At 44.3% G+C, this 20,145-nt stretch overlaps 1 protein-coding gene across 1 annotated transcript in view; it reads right to left on the bottom strand.

The window, feature by feature from the left end:
- The window catches only part of LOC115081976 (von Willebrand factor A domain-containing protein 5B2-like), a 269,330-nt gene that overhangs the window by 29,979 nt on the left and 219,206 nt on the right, over positions 1 to 20,145 (bottom strand). The window contains exons 20-24 of the mRNA XM_029586215.1: positions 17,148 to 17,406; positions 10,524 to 10,856; positions 8,537 to 8,674; positions 6,420 to 6,539; positions 2,076 to 2,150 (exon numbers count right to left, since the gene is read on the bottom strand). Coding sequence (XP_029442075.1) covers positions 2,076 to 2,150; positions 6,420 to 6,539; positions 8,537 to 8,674; positions 10,524 to 10,856; positions 17,148 to 17,406 — 925 coding nt within the window. The remainder of the gene's footprint in view (positions 1 to 2,075; positions 2,151 to 6,419; positions 6,540 to 8,536; positions 8,675 to 10,523; positions 10,857 to 17,147; positions 17,407 to 20,145) is intronic.

Genomic DNA, 20,145 nt, shown 5'->3' with positions numbered 1-20,145 from the left:
ATGACGCTACTTACTTATGGGGGATTGATATGGTTTAAAATGGTTACTTACTTATGGCTACTTATTTATGGGGGAATGATGCTACGCATTTGTAGGAATGACGCTACTTACTTATGGGGGATTGATAAGGTTTAAAATGGTTTGCCTAGTTTTCCAAGTTCTGCCTATTTATTTTATTTTGTAGCATTAGTCTTTTATTTCACTTTTAGCGTAGTAACAGAAGGAGACAGTAAAAGGTTTGCACAAACAATAACAGATAATAATCAATAAAAGTTCATCATACATCAGCAGCAATAATAAAAAACAAATATATAAACACCAACATAAAACAATCAGTACAGAAACAATTCTAATAAAAATATCTAAAAACTGATAAAATGAACAAAATTACAGGGAACAGCCAAAATGAAAAGTAGAATGTAAAACAGGGAACAAAAAATTTCCAACCCGCTCAGCCATTTAATAGATATAGAAAGTTTATACAGCTTTCCTAAATCTCTGCAGCTCTGACATAAAGCGCACCTCACGTGTAGAAGAGTTTGAAAAAGAAGGGGCCAAAATTAAAACATTCCTTTATTCCCCCTAACTTTAGGTCTGTGGGAAAACCAGACTTAGCTGGATAACATATACAGCTAACTCAGCTCCTCCCATTTATGTCCCTGACTTATGTGGCTAAATTTTAGCCAGTTAAAAAGTTATCTGACTAGAATTTAGCTTGATAAGTGTCCAAATCCTCATTTAGTCAGATAACTTCTGCGTTAACTGGCTAAATGCTTCTGAATATTTATTTATTTATTACTTTTATATACCGATCTTCTTGCATTCGATACAAATCAAACCGGTTTACAGTGAAACAAAAAAGGCTTGCCCTTGAGCAATTACATAGAACAAGAAACATCTAAAAACAACTTTGATTAACATCTCAAAAAACCAACTTTGAGTACCAAGGAATATGCGTTAAATAATAGCGAGAGCAAGATTACAGTGATAAAGCACTAAGGAAAGAAACTAGGCATTGGATAGTCTAAAACAGTTTGGGTAGGTTGCCAGGGGGGAGAAACGGAATGAATGGAGAGCAACGAGCTTGAAAAGAAGGAGACGTGAAAAAGGTCGGACCAGCAGGGATCAATGGTCCTTGACGAGGGAAACAGGGTGAGAAAATGAAAAGAAGAGTGGGTCTGAGAGCAAAATATATGGACCTTTGGATATTCTATTCATCAGCTGTTTTGAAATATGTATTCTTTTATTGGTATGGTTTTACTATTATGATTGATGTTTTATATTTCTTGATTTTATTGGGGGTTTTTTTAATTTAACAATGGTGATTTGGTTTTGCCATTGTTGCACCCCATACAGAGTTTGGCTTCTTGCAGTTTCCAGTTCAGTTTTTGTCTGCATGATTCTATTTATACTTTAGGGTGTCATTACTCTGTATTTGAGGGTCTGTCTGTGTTCTGCATGTGTGATCGAGATGAATTTCTATGTAGCAGCTCAGCTTGTCATGTTTTCATATTAGGAGGTGTATTGCTGTTTTAGGGCCTGGTATAATATTTTAAGTATTACCTTATCATAAGTAGGTGTTACTGTTTGAGTTTTGTCAGTTTTTTTGTTATGGAAGGTTTATTATATTGTAATTGAATTCAGTTTACTCATGGCTTTCTGAGGGCCAAGTTCACACCCAACATGCATAACAGGCTTAATACCATATTGGCTCCACTTCTCGTTTTTGTAGGGTTTTTTGGTTGGCACCACAGCAATGCATGTAAATATATTACTTATGTACATTTTTGCGTGTCTTTTTTCATGTAAAATTTGTCATTATAAATGCATCATTTTTAATTGTGTGAGGGGAGGGCCAGTGAAGGCAGGGCAGAGCTGTAAGGTTTGCCTAGGGCATCTAATACCGTGCACCGGCCTTGCCTCACCTGCAAGCACCCCACTGGGAGTATGAAGATTCACAAACAGATTGATGTGGATTTATCTGAACACACAGCTACGGGGATACTTGTACACGTTCAGACGAGCATGTAATGTCATGAGTGAGAGGAGGTGAACTCTTTATCGGTAATATTCACCTTCTGTGAAGCTCTCTTTCTCCCAGCCACAAGCAGATGATAGGCTAATGGGAGAGGCAGGTGTTTCTGCGCGATCTGAAACACAGTAAGAGTCAGAGAGATAAATGAATATCCAATTAATGAATCCAATCATCATCATCATCTGTTTCACGCTTTTCCAACTAGTGGAGCTAAAAGCAATTTCCAGCAGGTTCAGATTCATATCTGAGTACATACATCTAGTTACACGGGTCTACACTATGTAGAACACACATCGGGGCTCACAGTTAAATAAAAACCACAACAGGCAGAAGCATTGAAAGAACACTATCTAGCATTACAGTGACAAGAAGTACTTTATTCTTATTTAAAAACATTTATATCCTGGCTTTCTCAAAATTCAAGGCAGGTCACAAAAAAACTTTCACAAACCGAATGTGCAGAAAGCATATCAAATGCACAACAAAAATAAACACGAGACTCACTTCACAAACATCATCTTCCTAAACTCCACCTACGTCACCTCTTTTTCAAAGGCTGACGTAAATAACAAAGGTTTCAACTGCTTTTTAAAAGGCTAAGGACGTATTATTGTTCTCAGTTGATCCAATAGTGCATTCCAAAATATTGAACCAACAACTGAGAATGCCTCCCTCACATGTCTCTCAAATGTGCCAAGTGACGAGAAGAAACTCCCAATAACCCATGCTATGCTGAACACAATACTTGGTTAGGTTGGTAAATCTACAGCATTGCACAAACCCATACAGAGGAATTGATACTCAAAAGATTATGAATAGGAAAATTGGTTCTTACCTGCTAATTTTCGTTCCTGTAATACCACAGATCAGTCCAGACTCCTAGGTTTTGCCTTCCTGCCAGCAGATGGAGACAGAGTAAAAATGTTTCATTGACTTTGCATATAACTTAGTGTGCCACCTCCAGTCTCTCAGTATTGACTTGTACCCTAGCCAAGATGATTAAAAATAAACAGTATCAACGAAGACTCCAAAAACCCCTTCAACAAGCAGGGGAAAAAGGTGAAGCCTCAAAGACGGAAATCCCTTCCAACAGTAATCAAGGAGAACATCATTGAATCCCTCAACAACTCTGCATTATACATTAAATACCAGTATGAGCAGACTCCTCCAAATAATTTTCCTTTCCTGTTCATACCCATATCAGTCTGCTGCAATGTAGCCAAGTTTCCCTACATAGGGTGAGACACTCTCACCACTCTCCCCAAAATCCTTTGGAATATGGAGCCTGGAAATACAATCGATAATGTCTGGTGAAATTGTGCAACGATTTCCAAGCAGCCGCTTGACAAATCTCTTGCAGCAACACCTGATGACACTCAGCCCAGAAAACATATTGGACACAAGATACATCTTGAGTGGTGAGCCCTGTTTCCATTTCTGGAGTGAAGACGGCTTCAAAGATCCAGGTTTTTAGGAATTTCCTGAACATGGCAGGTTAGCTGCTGGTCTAATGTTTAGTGATAGAGAGTTACACAGGGCTGGGATTTATCCTGAGAATGTTGTCTTTCTAGACCTTGTGAGGCATAGGTCTTCAGGTGTTGGCATGACTAGATGGGCTCGTGGCAATGAGCGCAAACAATGGGAAGGCCTGTAAGAGGAGAGGCACTGCTGAGTTAGAATGGTGCATCTTTTGAGGATCTTAAAGCACTTCCCTGCTTTTTTTTTTTTAACTATTTTAAACAGCACTGAAATAAAATTTCAAATATTTTTCTGGGGTGACCCGCTGTGCCGAAGCCACTGCTGGGAAGGGCTTTCTGAGACCCCCACCCAACAGATCCAGAAATGAGGTCCCAAGGGCCACTAACACCCTGCTTTCGGGAATCTCTTGATTCCCCCCCAGGAGTAAAGTCCTGAATCAGAATCTTCTTTGGTTTTTAGATTGCAGGTTTTGCACCTCTACCATCTGCTAGAGACAGAGAATACTGAAAGGCTGCAGGTGTCAGTAACGCTTTTCCTCCCTGCACTGATCTGGGGTGTGAGCAGGGGCCATGAGCAGGGACAGAGCCAAGGAGACACGCCTGCATTGTTAACCCAAGTCCATCTCATAGCCCGCCCTAGAGACATTTCTGCAAGACGCACCCAGCTAGCGCATGGGTTTACTCAAAGTCGGGATGCATTTTGGGCACGCAACAATAGCGCCTGATGCAGTAAAGAGATTAGCGTGACCAGAACGCGCGCCCTAATAAACGCATATCTGATAATGCACATCGCATGTAAATTCCATTCAGATGAAAACATTGTTACCCTCTAGTTCCGACTCATAGACAGAGGTACGAGATCCACCTCTTTGTCGCCTATATGGGTTTGTTATATTGTGAAACTAACTGTTACCCTCCGATGCAGGAAAGCACACCCAAAGGCTGGGCGCACAGCACACATGTTTTTTAACTTGGGGAATTTAACTCCAGGAGGTGGGGTAAAGTTAACTCGCAGTCAAGGGCTCATGAGAAACATTAAAAAAATATGGTCTTCTGTGCTGCGATAAATATGTCCTCCTCCTCCTTAGTGTCCTCCTGACTCTTGAATTTACTGCTTGCAGTGGAGAAAAATATATGTATATTGATTTGATCAAAAGGACGTGCATCTTTCTTATGACCACATACTTTAGATGCCTGTAGCCATGGGGTGCCTGATATAATATCTTATTTATTTATCTATGTATGTAGTGGATTTTTATATTCTACTTTTCAGCGCTTCAAAGCGGATTACATTCCGGTACTGCAGGTATTTCCCTATCCCCAGAGAGCTTACAATCTAAGGGGGTCATTTATCAAAATGTGATAAGGCGTTTTCGCATGTGAAAAGCCCCATTAACGCATGCGATAGCACCATATCGTATGGTGCGATGCAAATTCCAAAAATAGGAGGAGTTAGGGGCGGAGAGTGGGCTGGGTTAGCCTGTCTGCGAAGCGCTATCGCACAGCTGTAATGCCAATTTTAACAACACCTCTTTGAATTGCGTTAGGCTGTGTGATAGCTGCCGTGACCGTGCGGTAAGGGGTTAGGGGCCACTTTGACATTCTACATGAGACGTACGAACAGAACAGTGGTCTCTTGTGAAGATTTGATGACCTTTGGAGTGAGGACACTCACTCCAAGATGAGATTTGGGCAATGTTCTCTCAACCTAGCTTGATGGACTCTCTACCTGGGTAACACCTGAAAACTAATAGCGCTCATCACATGCAAATGCACATTGATGAGGCTATCATTTAGTGACCCGGCATTCTGTAAGTAAAATGTTCGGCCAATCCGCACATCTTACGCTGATAAATTAACGCCTGTACACCCTCCCACTTAATACCCTAGCGATATTAAGTTGCAGGAACCAAAAATGTAAAAAAAAAAACAAAAACCCAAAGTGCCGACCGGTCTGGTTAGGAGAACGAATGCTCAGTTTTACCAGCGTCCTTTTTCCTAACCGAACGCTATCAGCAGGTTTGGAAAGCATTGATTTCCTGAACCCACTGACACAGCCACCTCTCCTGGGACAAGGAGGTGCTAGGGGCGCGCAATCGGTCCCTAGCGCCTCCTTTTAGCGCGACCTCTCATTTAAATCTCGTATCTCGCACCCAGGAGAGGTGGCTGGGTGCACGTTGGGAGAGAGAGCCTGTTCTCCTGCGACCCTTTCTGGATCGGTCCTGCTTGTATGAGTGGCTGGCTGAGTTCTGCGTATGAAACTTGTAACTGCTGAACTCTGCTGTTTGACAGCGGAAAGCTGCTGAAAACTGGGGCCCTGTAAGCTCTGCAGATGTGCACTGTCACTAATTAGCATTATTGCTTGCTGCACTGCAGGTGCTTAAAACCCAGGCTGCCTGCTGTAAGCCAAAACTCTGGGATATTGAATTTGCTTAGTTTTATCAGCCCAGAGTTTCTAGGATTATTGATCTCTTCCTACCTTGTGCTATTTAAAACTTGTAGTATATGTTGGGGTTTGTTTTTTTTCCTATGCTTGTCAAGGTGATTTGAATTCATGCTTTAGAGGTGGTGTTACAGACACAGCTGAATGTGAAGTAACAGAGAGCAAATAAAAGAGACAAATTTTAAGAGCTAAGCTGTGACTGTGTAAGTCATTAAGGGCTGCTTAAAGGGCTGCTTAATGGGCCTAGGCCCATTGCACCGTGCTTGGAAAGGGAAACCCCACTGATTTAAAGGGGCCACTCTACCTCCTTGAAGCTGTAGGAATCACTAAGTTTGACTACAAACGTTTGCCCCCCAGCGTCCTGGATTTCAGCGGCTGGAGACCCCCCCCCTCCCCGATCATCACATTGAATCAGGATTCATGATGCATATCTATCAGTGTAAATCAGGGCTCAGGCTGGTACCTGTTAATAGGACAGATTCTTCCATCTCATCCGATCCGCTTCTCCGTCCCAGGCCTGCAGAGTAGCTGCGCTGGCGCCTGCTTCCAGAGCGAGACCCCTGGTGCTTGATGAATTTTAGTCCTGCATAGGGTCATACAGCAAACCTGAGATGAAGCAGCTTCAAGACAGGACTCTAGCAGACAGCAAAAGAACATAAGAAATTGCCATGCAGGGTCAGACCAAGGGTCCATCAAGCCCAGCATCCTGTTTCCAATAGTGGCCAATCCAGGCCATAAGAACCTGGCAATTACCCAAACACTAAGAAGATCCCATGCTACTGATGCAATTAATAGCAGTGGCTATTCCCTAAGTAAATTTGATTAATAGACGTTAATGGACTTCTCCTCCAAGAACTTATCCAAACCTTTTTTGAACCCAGCTACACTAACTGCACTAACCACATCCTCTGGCAACAAATTCCAGAGCTTTATTGTGCGTTGAGTGAAAAAGAATTTTCCCTGATTAGTCTTAAATGTGCCCCATGCTAACTTCATGGAGTGCCCCCCAGTCCTTCTATTATTCGAAAGTGTAAATAACCGAGTCACATCTACGCGTTCAAGACCTCTCCTGATCTTAAACACCTCTATCATATCCCCCCCTTCAGCCGTCTCTTCTCCAAGCTGAACAGCCCTAACCTCTTCTGCCTTTCCTCATAGGGGAGCTGTTCCATCCCCTTTATCATTTTGGTCGCCCTTCTCTGTACCTTCTCCATCGCAACTATATCTTTTTTGAGATACGATGACCAGAATTGTACACGGTGCGGTCTCACCATGGAGCGATACAGAGGCATTATGACATTTTCCGTTTTATTCACCATTCCCTTTCTAATAATTCCTAACATTCTGTTTGCTTTTTTGACTGCTGCAGCACACTGAACCAACGACTTCAATGTGTTATCCACTATTAGGGATGTGAATCATTTTTTGACGATTTAAAACAATCGTCAGATATATTTTAAATCGTCAAAAATCGTTAGAGCCGCAATACAATAACAATTCCCCCGATTTATTGTCAAAAAATCGTAAATCGGGGGAGGGCGGGAAAACCGGCACCCTAAAACCCACCCCGACCCTTTAAAATAAATCCCCCACCCTCCCAAAGCCCCCCAAAATGTTTTAAATTACCTGGGGTCCAGTAGGGGGGTCCCGGCGCGATCTCCCACTCTCGGGCCACGGCTGCGTTAAACGAAATGGCGCCGGTGGCCCTTTGCCCTTACCATATGACAGGGCAAAGGTAGCGCCGGCGCCATTTTGGTTCCTGTCACCTGACGTCACGAGTGCAGGAGATCGCTCCCAGACCCCCGCTGGACCCCAGGGACTTTTGGCCAGCTTGGGGGGGCCTCCTGACCCCCACAAGACTTGCCAAAAGTCCAGCGGGGGTCCGGGAGCGACCTCCTGCACGCGGGCCGTATTTCCAATATTCGAAATGGCGCCGGCGCAACTTTTGCCCTCACTATGTCGACATAGAGAGGGAAAAAGTAGCACCGGCGCCATTTCGAATATTGGCAATACGGCCCGCGTGCAGGAGGTCGCTCCCGGACCCCCGCTGGACTTTTGGCAAGTCTTGTGGGGGTCAGGAGGCCCCCCCCCAAGCTGGCCAAAAGTCCCTGGGAGTCCAGCGGGGGTCCAGGAGCGATCTCCTGCACTCGTGACGTCGGGTCCCCATATAGTTTAGTATCCCCACAGTCCCTCTTCCCTTCTCATATCTATCCACAAAGCCCTGCCTTATTCTAAATAACTTCCAATACTAGTGCGGCTGTTACTCACAGATGCAGCCTTCTAGGTCCCCGTGGCTCTCTACAGTCACAGGGCTTAAGCAGTTGGTACCCCACACCCTGCTGCCCCAACCTAAGTTTAAACTTTATTTATATAATTGCAAATATAACAATTGTCAATAATCATCATCATATCATGCTTCCATTGTTGTCGATGGAAAGGAAATTCTACAAGGGATGATGACCTGAGGCTCCTCGGGGAAAGGCTCCAGAGTAAGTAAAGCCAGGCCGCCTCAGATTCCGCAAGGTGTCCGGTCTTTGGCCCTAAAGACAGAGTCTTGCTCAGGTCCCCTGAGGGTCTTACCTGCATTGCGGATGCCTGGGGTCTCTCGCAGTGGTTCCTGTGTCACAAAGTCAATGGGCTCTAGGTATGTGTAAGTGGACACCACGCCACAGCCTTTGCTGCACTGAATTGCCTTCAGACGGAATCTACGCGAGGAACCTAAAGCCACAAGATAGCACAAGCCGGAAGAAGATGTCACTTTAACCATGTCAGCCATGCATCTCAGGTCATACATCTGCATGGTTATAACTGCACAATGGGCAGAGGGATGCATACAGCTGACTGACACCCTAGGCACAGTGCTGAGAGCTCCTATGCTCTCTGGCATAAGAGACACCCTGCCAGGAGGCGGGAGCATCTCACACTCTCTCACACACCAAAATCATCTAGCTGAGAGCTCCTCATGCTTTCTCTCTCTCATATCAGTAACAGCATACCAAGAGCTCCTCACTCTGTCTCACATCAGATACACCATGCCAGGTGCTCCTCACACTCACCTTTACCAGAGACACTGTGTCAGGAACCCCTTACGCTCTCTCACACCAGAGACATCCTGCTGGGAGCTCCTCATGCTTTCTCTCTCATATCAGTAACAGCATACCAAGAACTCCTCACTCTGTCTCACATCAGATACACCATGCCAAGTGCTCCTCACGCTTTCCAGTACCAGAGACACTGTGCTAGCAGCTCCTCATGCTCTCCTGTACCAGAGACACTGTTCCAGGAACCCCTTACGCTCTCTCACACCAGAGACATCCTGCTAGGAGCTCCTCATGCTTTCTCTCTCTCTCATATCAGAGACTGAGTGCCAGAAGCATCTCACACCCTCTCACATCAGAGATACTGTGCCAGAAGCATCTCACACTCTCTCACATCAGAAACACTGTGCTAGGAACTCCTCACACTCTCTTGCACCAGACATATCCTGCTGGGATCTCCTCACACTTTCTCTCTCTCATAACAGAGATAGCATGCCAGGATCTCTTTCACACCAGAGATACTGTGCCAGGAGCTTCCCATACCCTCTCGCATCAGAGGCACTATGCCAGGAGCTCCTCATGTTCTTCTGTACCAGAGACACTGTGCCAGGAGCCCCTCATGCTCTCTCATGCCAGAGACATCCTGCTGAAAGCTTCTCACCCTCTCATACCAGAGGCAGCATTCCATGAGCTCCTCATACTCTCGCACCAGGAGCACTATGCCAGGAGCTCTTCACACACTTTCTCATCAGAGACAGTGTGCCAGGAGCTCTTCACATTCTCTCACACACTAGAGACATCCTGCTGGGAGCTCCTCATGCTTTCTCTCTCTCATACCAGAGACAGTGTGCCAGAAGCTCTTCACATTCTCACACCAGAGACACTGTGCCAGAAGCTCCTCATGCTCTCTCACAGAAGAGACAATGTGCCAGGAACTCCTCACACTCTCTTGCATCAGAGGCACTGTGCCAAGTAAGCTGCTCATGCTCTCTCAATCTAGAGACATGATGTCAGAAGCTCCTCGTGCACTTGAAGCAGAGATGCTGTGCCAGGAGTTCCTCACACTCTCGCATTAGAGACACTATACTGTGAATTCATGCTCTCTTGCACCAGAGACACGGCACCAGGAGTTCCTCATGCTCTTTCGCACCAGGGACACTGTGCTAGGTATGCCGCTTAAGCTCTCATACTACAGATGTGATGACAGAAGCTCCAGAGATGCTGTGCCATATTGGGATCTCCTCACACTTTTTCTCCCCAGAGTTATTGTGCCAGAGGCACCGCTTGTGCATCCTCTCTCATACTAGAGACATGATATCAGATGCTCCTGGCATACCCTGTCTCACATCAGAGATACCGTGCTGGCAGAACCTCATGTTCTTTTGCCAGGTACTCCTCATGCTTTCTCAGACCAGAGATCTGGTGCCAAGAGTTCCTCATGCACTCGTACCAGCAACCTTGCTCTCGTTTGCAACTGTCAACCATTTGCACCCAAGCCTACAAAAGAGCAGTACTGCATGCCGGCTCACCACGCTCCAGCTCAGATTCTCGCTCTGCCAGCATCTCGTTGTCCCGGATAACAGATCTGGCCATCAGATGGTGCAGGAGTTTGTCTCTGTGCTGGTCCTCTTCCTCCTCCTCCTTCGTCTCTTTGGCATGGAATAAAGACTCTAGACTGACCATCACCTCCCAGGCCACGGGTTTGCCAGCACTGAGACCCTGGATTACCACTCGGCACTGCAGCACTGGCCTGGAGGTGCATTCAGACTCACTTGTGTCCTCTGCTGCCAGGGAGGGTGCAAAGAGACACTGAGGATCAAGCAGCGTGTCCCAGTCCAGCTGGGAAGGGGAGAGTAAGTTACCTAAGAAACAGAAAACACTGTGCAGTGACTGAGGAAGCAGAGTCCATTCACCTCTTCCCTGGTACTGGACTATGATGACCCCCACCACCACCCGGTACTGGACAGTGGAGGAGCAGAATCCCTCCCACCCCCATTATTGTGCAATGATGAAGAAGGTAAAGTCCTCTCACTAGTGATGGAGGAAGCAGAGACCCTTCCCCTTTTCCCCCCTCCCCAGTATCAAGCAGTGATAGAAAAGCAGACACTCCCAACCCCCATAACCTGAAAGATTTGTAGCAATACAAAAGGAAAACTGGTTCTTACCTGATAATTTTCATTCCTGAATACCACAGATCAGTCCAGACTCTTGGTTTTTGCCTCCTTACCAGCAGATGGAGACAGAGAAAAGTTTCACTGACCGCCATATAACCTGGTGTGCCACCTGCAGTCTCTCAGTATTGACCTGTACACAAGCCAAGATGATAATCATTGAACCAAACACTAATAATCAAGTCTCAACTCCCACAACTAGCAGGAGAAAGGTGAAGCTACAAACAAAATGGAAACTTGTTTCCAGAAAGCAAAGTAAAAACAGCATTGAACCCAACAACAACTCTGCAATATATACAAACTATCATACGAGTGGTGGACTCTCCCCCTCCCAATGGGAGGGTTTCTGGACTGATCTGTGGTATTCCAGGAACAAAACTTAGCAGGTAAGAACCAATTTTCTTTTCCTGTTCATACCCCAGATCGTTCCAGACTCCTGGGATGTACCTAAGCTCCCCTAATTAGGGTGGGACCTCAAGAGTCCCACTTGTAAAACACTCTCTCCAAGGCATATGGAATCCAGAGCTCTGACCTCCCCTTCTTTGGACCATTACACATCCCATAGAGGTGATCCATCATCTGGAAATCATTAGTAACCTTAAGATACCTTAACAATGCTTGCCTCACATCCAAGACATGAAGCTTCTTAGCGTGAGGTGCAAACAAACCCAAAAATCCAGAAGTTCCACAGTCTAACTAAGATGGAATGATGAAATATCTTTGGGCGGAAAAGAAGGTACTGAATGTAACGATACCCCAGACTCCAAAATGTGAAGAAAAAGATCTCAACAACGCCTGAAGCCTAAACACTAGATTAAGATTCTAAGGAGGATAGAGCTCCCTCACCGGAGGGTGCAAATTCTTTGCACCTCAAAGAAAATGCATCACATCCGGAAGCATGGACAGAAGATATCTCTGCACCTTACTCCGAAGACATCCTAAGGCTGCTATCTGTTTTCTTAGAGATTTGGCTAGACCCTTAATCAAACCCTCTTGCAGAAAGACCAAAATATGCAACACCGAGCCTCCATAGGCTGTACCCCATTAATGGTACACCAGAAAGCAAAGACCCTCCAAATCCTCACATACACCAAAGATGTGACAGGTCGCCTGGCTTGCAACAAAGTGATAACCTCTGGAATATCACCTCTGTCTCAGATATTTCTTCTTAAAAACCAAGCTGTGAGACACAAGTGAGCTGCTGGATCTGAAAATACTGGGCCCTGGCAAAGAAGATTAGCCATAATAGACAGATGGCCTGAGCCTCAGCAGCCTGTCTATGGTCATATTGACCAGATCTATGAACCAAGACCAACTTGGCCAATCTGGAGCTGCCAGAATCACATTGTTCAGATGCTTCTCTATCCACCATAACACTTTGCCCATCAATGGGCATGGATGAAAAAACAAAGACAAATGCCTTGAAGCCTTGGTAGATCTTCTGCCCCATGCTCTCTCTACTGGCACTTTGGTGTTTTGTCTGGGCGCCATTTAGATTATGTGGGGGGGAACCCCCCCCCCCCCACCTGTTGCAAAATAAATATTGCTATCTCTGACAGTGCCCATTCTTCAGGACCTAGCTTTCTCCAGCTGAGAAAATCTGCTCACACATTGTCCACCCCAGCTTTGAGAGACACTGCCAGTCATGCCAAGTGCTTTTACTGCTCATAGAATAAACTTGTGGACCTCCTGGACCACTGCCTGGCTCTTGGTTTCTCCCTGCCAGTTGATGTAGGACACCACTGTTGCATTCTCTGACAAAACCCAAACAGAATAGTTGCATAATCATGACAGAAGGGCCAGAAACTCGACATGCACCGCTCTTGTCTCTAACTGACTGATAGACTATGAGGCTTCCTGTTTTGAATAGCATGAATAAGCCACCAAGAAAAGACTGTCTGTGCCTTCTCCTTCGAGCAGGAGGAGATAAAATTCTTCCGATAACAGATCCCATCGGGAGAGAAGAGCTCTCTGAAAAGGCTGCATATGTGCAAACACCCAAGGCACCAACTGCACCAGTGATGTCATAGAGCCCAGTACTTGCAAATAGTCCCAGACTCTGAGCATCGAATGCCTTAACAGGCAACGAATATGAACCTACAACCTCAACAACTTCTGATCCATGAGAAACACTGTTCCTTCCCAGGATATGAGAAGGAATGAGATGGCTCTTTGCCAGATTTACTACTCAACCGAGACATCTTAGATGTCGCAGTACCCATTATACCAACTGCCAACAGAGTTCTTTGACTTCACTCAAATGAGTCAGTTGTCCAGATATGGAAACACTAACACGCCATCTTGACTGAGGCCCGCCACTACCACCTCCATCACTTTGATGAATCTACTTGGAGCTGTTGCCCATTTGAAAGAAAGGGCCCAAAACTGAAAATGTTATGAACCACAGAAAACACTGGTGCATCAGCCCAATGGGTATGTGCAGACATGGCTCTGATAAATCCAATGATGCCAAGTACTCTCCCTTGTGTGCCACCACTATGCTAGATCTCCTGGGAGAAACTGGAAACTGCTTTTCTTAATCCAAAATCATTTTTTACTCTTGTTTTTTTATCTCTGTACTCCAGACTACAGGTTTTACTCCACTACCTACTGCTGGAGTCAGAGAAATTCTGGGAGACTGCAGCTGGCACACCAGGTTATATGGCAGTATCAGTGAAACTTTTCTCTGTCTCCATCTGCTGGTAAGGAGGCAAAACCCAGGAGTCTGGACTGATCTGAGGTATGAACAAGAACAGAAGATTAGATACGTCATTAGGTAAGAAAGAACACTGGGCATATAATGCTTAGCACAAGACCTGCAGAGAATACAGGAAGAAGACTACAGCCATCCTTAGCTAAGAACACTGGGCATATAATGCTTAGCACAAGACCTGCAGAGAACACAGGCAGAAGACTACAGCCATCCTTAGCTAAGAACACTGGGCATATAATGCTTAGCACAAGTCCTGCAGAGAATACAGGCAGAAGACTACAGCCATCCTTAGCTAAGAGCGCTGGGCATATAATGCTTAGCACAAGACCTGCAGAGAATACAGGCAGAAGACTACAGCCATCCTTAGCTAAGAACACTGGGCATATAATGCTTAGCACAAGACCTGCAGAGAATACAGGCAGAAGACTACAGCCATCCTTAGCTAAAAACACTGGGTATATAATGCTTAGCACAAGACCTGCAGAGAATACAGGCAGAAGACTACAGCCATCCTTAGCTAAGAACACTGGGTATATAATGCTTAGCACAAGACCTGCAGAGAATACAGGCAGAAGACTACAGCCATCCTTAGCTAAGAACACTGGGCATATAATGCTTAGCACAACACCTGCAGAGAATACAGGCAGAAGACAGGATTGACAAACTGAAGAGTAGTAAATCACCTGGACCGGATGGTATACACCCCAGAGTTCTGAAGGAACTAAAAAATGAAATTTCAGACCTATTAGTAAAAATTTGTAACTTATCATTAAAATCATCCATTGTACCTGAAGACTGGAGGATAGCAAATGTAACCCCAATATTTAAAAAGGGCTCCAGGGGTGATCCGGGAAACTACAGACCGGTTAGCCTGACTTCAGTGCCAGGAAAAATAGTGGAAAGTGTTCAAAACATCAAAATCACAGAACATATAGAAAGACATGGTTTAATGGAACAAAGTCAGCATGGCTTTACCCAGGGCAAGTCTTGCCTCACAAATCTGCTTCACTTTTTTGAAGGAGTTAATAAACATGTGGATAAAGGTGAACCGGTAGATATAGTATACTTGGATTTTCAGAAGGCGTTTGACAAAGTTCCTCATGAGAGGCTTCTAGGAAAAGTAAAAAGTCATGGGATAGGTGGCGATGTCCTTTCGTGGATTGCAAACTGGCTAAAAGACAGGAAACAGAGAGTAGGATTAAATGGGCAATTTTCTCAGTGGAAGGGAGTGGACAGTGGAGTGCCTCAGGGATCTGTATTGGGACCCTTACTGTTCAATATATTTATAAATGATCTGGAAAGAAATACGACGAGTGAGATAATCAAATTTGCAGATGACACAAAATTGTTCAGAGTAGTTAAATCACAAGCAGATTGTGATAAATTGCAGGAAGACCTTGTGAGACTGGAAAATTGGGCATCCAAATGGCAGATGAAATTTAATGTGGATAACTGCAAGGTGATGCATATAGGGAAAAATAACCCATGCTATAATTACACGATGTTGGGTTCCATATTAGTTGCTACAACCCAAGAAAGAGATCTAGGTGTCATAGTGGATAACACATTGAAATCGTCGGTTCAGTGTGCTGCGGCAGTCAAAAAAGCAAACAGAATGTTGGGAATTATTAGAAAAGGAATGATGAATAAAACGGAAAATGTCATAATGCCTCTGTATCGCTCCATGGTGAGACCGCACCTTGAATACTGTGTACAATTCTGGTCGCCGCATCTCAAAAAAGATATAATTGAGATGGAGAAGGTACAGAGAAGGGCTACCAAAATGATAAGGGGAATGGAACAACTCCCCTATGAGGAAAGACTAAAGAGGTTAGGGCTTTTCAGCTTGGAGAAGAGACGACTGAGGGGGGATATGATAGAGGTGTTTAAAATCATGAGAGGTCTAGAACGGGTAGATGTGAATCGGTTATTTACTCTTTCGGATAGTAGAAAGACTAGGGGACACTCCATGAAGTTAGCATGGGGCACATTTAAAACTAATCGGAGAAAGTTCTTTTTTACTCAACGCACAATTAAACTCTGGAATTTGTTGCCAGAGAATGTGGTTCGTGCAGTTAGTATAGCTGTGTTTAAAAAAGGATTGGATAAGTTCTTGGAGGAGAAGTCCATTACCTGCTATTAAGTTCACTTAGAGAATAGCCACTGCCATTAGCAATGGTTACATGGAATAGACTTAGTTTTTGGGTACTTGCCAGGTTCTTATGGCCTGGATTGGCCACTGTTGGAAACAGGATGCTGGGCTTGATGGACCCTTGGTCTGACCCAGTATGGCATTTTCTTATGTTCTTATGTTCTTATGGGATGGCCTTGCAGTTACATTAGAAAGGATAAACAACATGACAGCTTATGAACCTGACTGGCCTCTGAAGATAAGGAAGTGATATACGTGCAGAAACCTTTGTTCTAGGAGCTGGTGAGAGGCTAACAGATCCGGAAAGAGAAAGAGCTGACCACACGATTCAAGCTTTCTCAGGGACTTGTTTCTCCCAAATGTTGTCTGAAGTCCTCACAATAGCTGCAATGTAATCCGCTTTGAAGTGCCTGGAAAGTGGACTATAAATTCAGCCAAAAAATGTAAATAAATAATAAACATTATATAAGGCCATTCGATAGGATTGGAAAAAAGAAAGAAAACTCCAATCAGGGAAGAGAAGGTAAAGGATGCATTAATAAAACAAACCAATCAGCAATGCAAGAAGAGCTACATAAACCTTTCTGTGTAATAACGAGGGTATCTGCAGCCACGCTGGTTTCTACTCTCCTGACATTTGGCCCCTTCACAGACCAAAACTTGAGGGAGGAGCCTGGACACTGCGTGGCCTCCATTTTTGTAAGGTTGGGAGACGACTGCAAATCAGGAGGCCCCTCTGAAAGAGGCTTTTAGGTTTGTGATTGTGCCTAATAAAGGAGACATTATGCTCTTTATGTGAACCCAAATGGCAGACACAACGTTCAGGAAAAGATCTTACTAGGAGTAACAACCCTTTCCCCACTATCAAGCTAGGATGCAGGAAGATCCCCCCACCCCCCAAAAATCATAAAGTGAAGAAAACAGACCCCCAGTGTCAGGCAGCCTCCCCCACCTCTGGTACTGTGCAGTGATGGAGGGAGGAAGGAAGAAGCCAGCTCTCCCCCCCATCCAGTATCAGGAGTAATAAGAGAAGCAGAGGCCTGCTCCTCGTCTGCTTGGAGGGTGCTATGCTAGAGTCCTCGCTGGCCCAGGCTGCGTGTGGACAGAGCCTTGTTACCAGATTCACTGGAGTCTGCCAGGCTCCTCCTGCTGAGACTAGGCCTCTGAATGTGCTCGGTGTCAGCATGGAGATCCTGCAGCCTTCCCTCCAGGGACTGCTTCCTCTTCCCACTCTGCGACACTTTCTCCAGGGCCCAACGTAGCCTGTGCATGTCCAGTTCCCCATGGGGAGAGGAGAAGCTCCGGCCGGACATCGTAGCTTGTACCAGTGCCTTCTGCTTCTTAGCAAGTTCCTCAGAGCTCAGGGCTGAACAGTTCTGAAAAGAAAAAAAGTCAAATTAACAAGAAACCAGGGAGAGGTCATTCATAAAGTGTCATTGTTACTATAACATTTGAAGATTGTTATTATATAATTAGGTGTATTAATTTGATATTGTATGTTTTAGTCTTTGCTAATATAGCCGGCCCCTGTCCTAGTTATTTATTTATTTATTTATTTTTTATTTTTATAGACCGAAGTTCTTGTAAGAACTACAAATCACTCCGGTTTACATAAAACGATGAACTGCCCAAAAGAGAAAGGGGCTTTACATGGAACCATAGAACCGTTGGAACAGTAAAACCAATGACAATGACATTTAACATAGTGATAAATAAATATTATATATATATACAGTTAAACTATATATATATATAAACTATATATATATATGTCCTGCGCTGTGAACACCATCAAGGGGTTCCACAGATCCGGGACCAAGTCCAGATGGGGAGCAGGATAGTCTTTCGGAACCTCTGGCATGGTCAGTCACTATCACTTGATACCTTTATAACCTCCAGCTGGTGCAATGATGGCCCAGAAGAGAGAAAGGGAATCGCAGGTTGTAGCCAATACTCACACCAGGGTCCCTCCATTCAACCAGAGCATTGGGAGTACTAAGCAGAAATCAAACTGCACTCCAAGTGGTGTCCAAATCAAAGTCTTTACTACAACTTAAATAATGCAAGCCAGTATGCCAAAAATCAAAAACGTCATCAAAAAGATTATGGCAATGAAGATAACAGATAGTTTGGCAATCCTAGGTGTTACTTCCCTTCTGGACTCTCGTGCACCATTATCCACAGGCAAAGTCTCTCCTGCTTGGAGATTTGAATATCTGGAATGGAACCCCAGCACGTGGCTCACAAAAAGGTAGAAAAAATGTCCTACGGGCAAGAGATGAAGACTAAATACAGAAATTCCAAACACAGGTCAACAAATCTCAGCTCGAAGTCCAAGTGCAAACATCTTCAGTTCTTGACTCAAAAGTCTTGGCCTTCTCTTCACCCACGCTATTAACTGATTGCCCGGGCAGAAAGTTCTCTGGGATACACCGGGGGTAGGCCCTTCCCTCTGGCACTGGCCAATCAATCCATAAATCTGCTCAAATCTCTGTCCTCGGAAATTCTGCAAGAATTCTTGAATTGGGGCAATCCCCAGCTCCCCAATCACTCTTCTTGAGATCCAGGGGTGATCTTTAGCCGCCTCCTTTCTCTGTAGCTCCTAACCACTAAAGAATAGCATGCTCTAAGGAACCCGATCCCACCAAAAAGAGGGGTTTTGGTGATGGGAGGATTTTAAAAAATCTGCAAAACCCTTCCCACAACCTCACTGATGGAAAAATATACATGGGAGCAAATCTAGAGACCCCATTACACTAACAACAATTATGAATGTTTTAACTGTAAACTGCTGTGACCATTGGAACCGCAGTGGGTAAATACTTTAAAATAAATAAATAGTATTGTTCCCTGTATGTACCAGGATCAGTCCAGATGGTGGATTATGTCCCCCGTCCAGCAGATGGAGTCAGAGAGTACCATGAGTCTCCAGCAGAGGGCAGGTTGAGGTATTCTCCTATCAGCAGAGGAGGGGACATGGTCCTAGAGTACCATCATGAGTCTCCAGCAAAAGGCAAGTCGGGGTATTAGAGTATCAGCAGATACTGTGACTCTCAGTGTCCCGCAGAGCATGTCAGAGTATTGTAGAATGAACAGAGGGCACGTCAGGGTGTTGAAGAATCAGCAGAGGGTGGATTGGGGTACAGCAGTAAATTTGTAACCTATCATTAAAATCATCCATTGTACCTGAAGACTGGAGGATGGCTAATGTAACCCCAATATTTAAAAAGGGCTCCAGGGGCGATCCGGGAAACTACAGACCGGTTAGCCTGACTTCAGTGCCAGGAAAAATAGTGGGAAGTGTTCTAAACATCAAAATCACAGAACATATACTATCTATATGTTCTATATGTTCACTATCTAATCGTTATCTTTATAAGTTACTCCCCAGTTCCTTGATCCAAGTTTATTCTCCCGGTTTGATGTAATCGCATTCTTACATGCTTGTTTCTGTTATAATGTAAACCGAAATGATATGTAACTTTGCTACATGAATTTTGGTATATAAAAATGTTAAATAAATAAATAAATAAATAAATAAATAATATAGAAAGACATGGTTTAATGGAACAAAGTCAGCATGGCTTTACCCAGGGTAAGTCTTGCCTCACAAATCTGCTACATTTTTTTGAAGGAGTTAATAAACATGTGGATAAAGGTGAACCAGTAGATGTAGTGTACTTGGATTTTCAGAAGGCATTTGACAAATTTCCTCATGAGAGGCTTTTAGGAAAAGTAAAAAGTCATGGGATAGGTGGCAATGTCCTTTCGTGGATTACAAACTGGTTAAAAGACAGGAAACAGAGAGTAGGATTAAATGGTCAATTTTCTCAGTGGAAGGGAGTGGTCAGTGGAGTGCCTCAGGGATCTGTATTGGGACCCTTACTTTTCAATATATTTATAAATGATCTGGAAAGAAATACGACGAGTGAGGTAATCATATTTGCAGATGATACAAAATTGTTCAGAGTAGTTAAATCACAAGCAGATTGTGATAAATTGCAGGAAGACCTTGTGAAGCTGGAAAATTGGGCATCTAAATGGCAGATGAAATTTAATGTGGATAAGTGCAAGGTGATGCATATAGGGAAAAATAACCCATGCTATAATTACAC

This window comes from Rhinatrema bivittatum, unplaced genomic scaffold (assembly GCF_901001135.1).
Source record: "Rhinatrema bivittatum unplaced genomic scaffold, aRhiBiv1.1, whole genome shotgun sequence".
In the NCBI taxonomy this organism is placed as follows: Eukaryota; Metazoa; Chordata; class Amphibia; order Gymnophiona; family Rhinatrematidae; genus Rhinatrema; species Rhinatrema bivittatum.
Note: the sequence above shows the minus strand (reverse complement) of the source record. Positions and strands in the feature narration are given on the sequence as shown.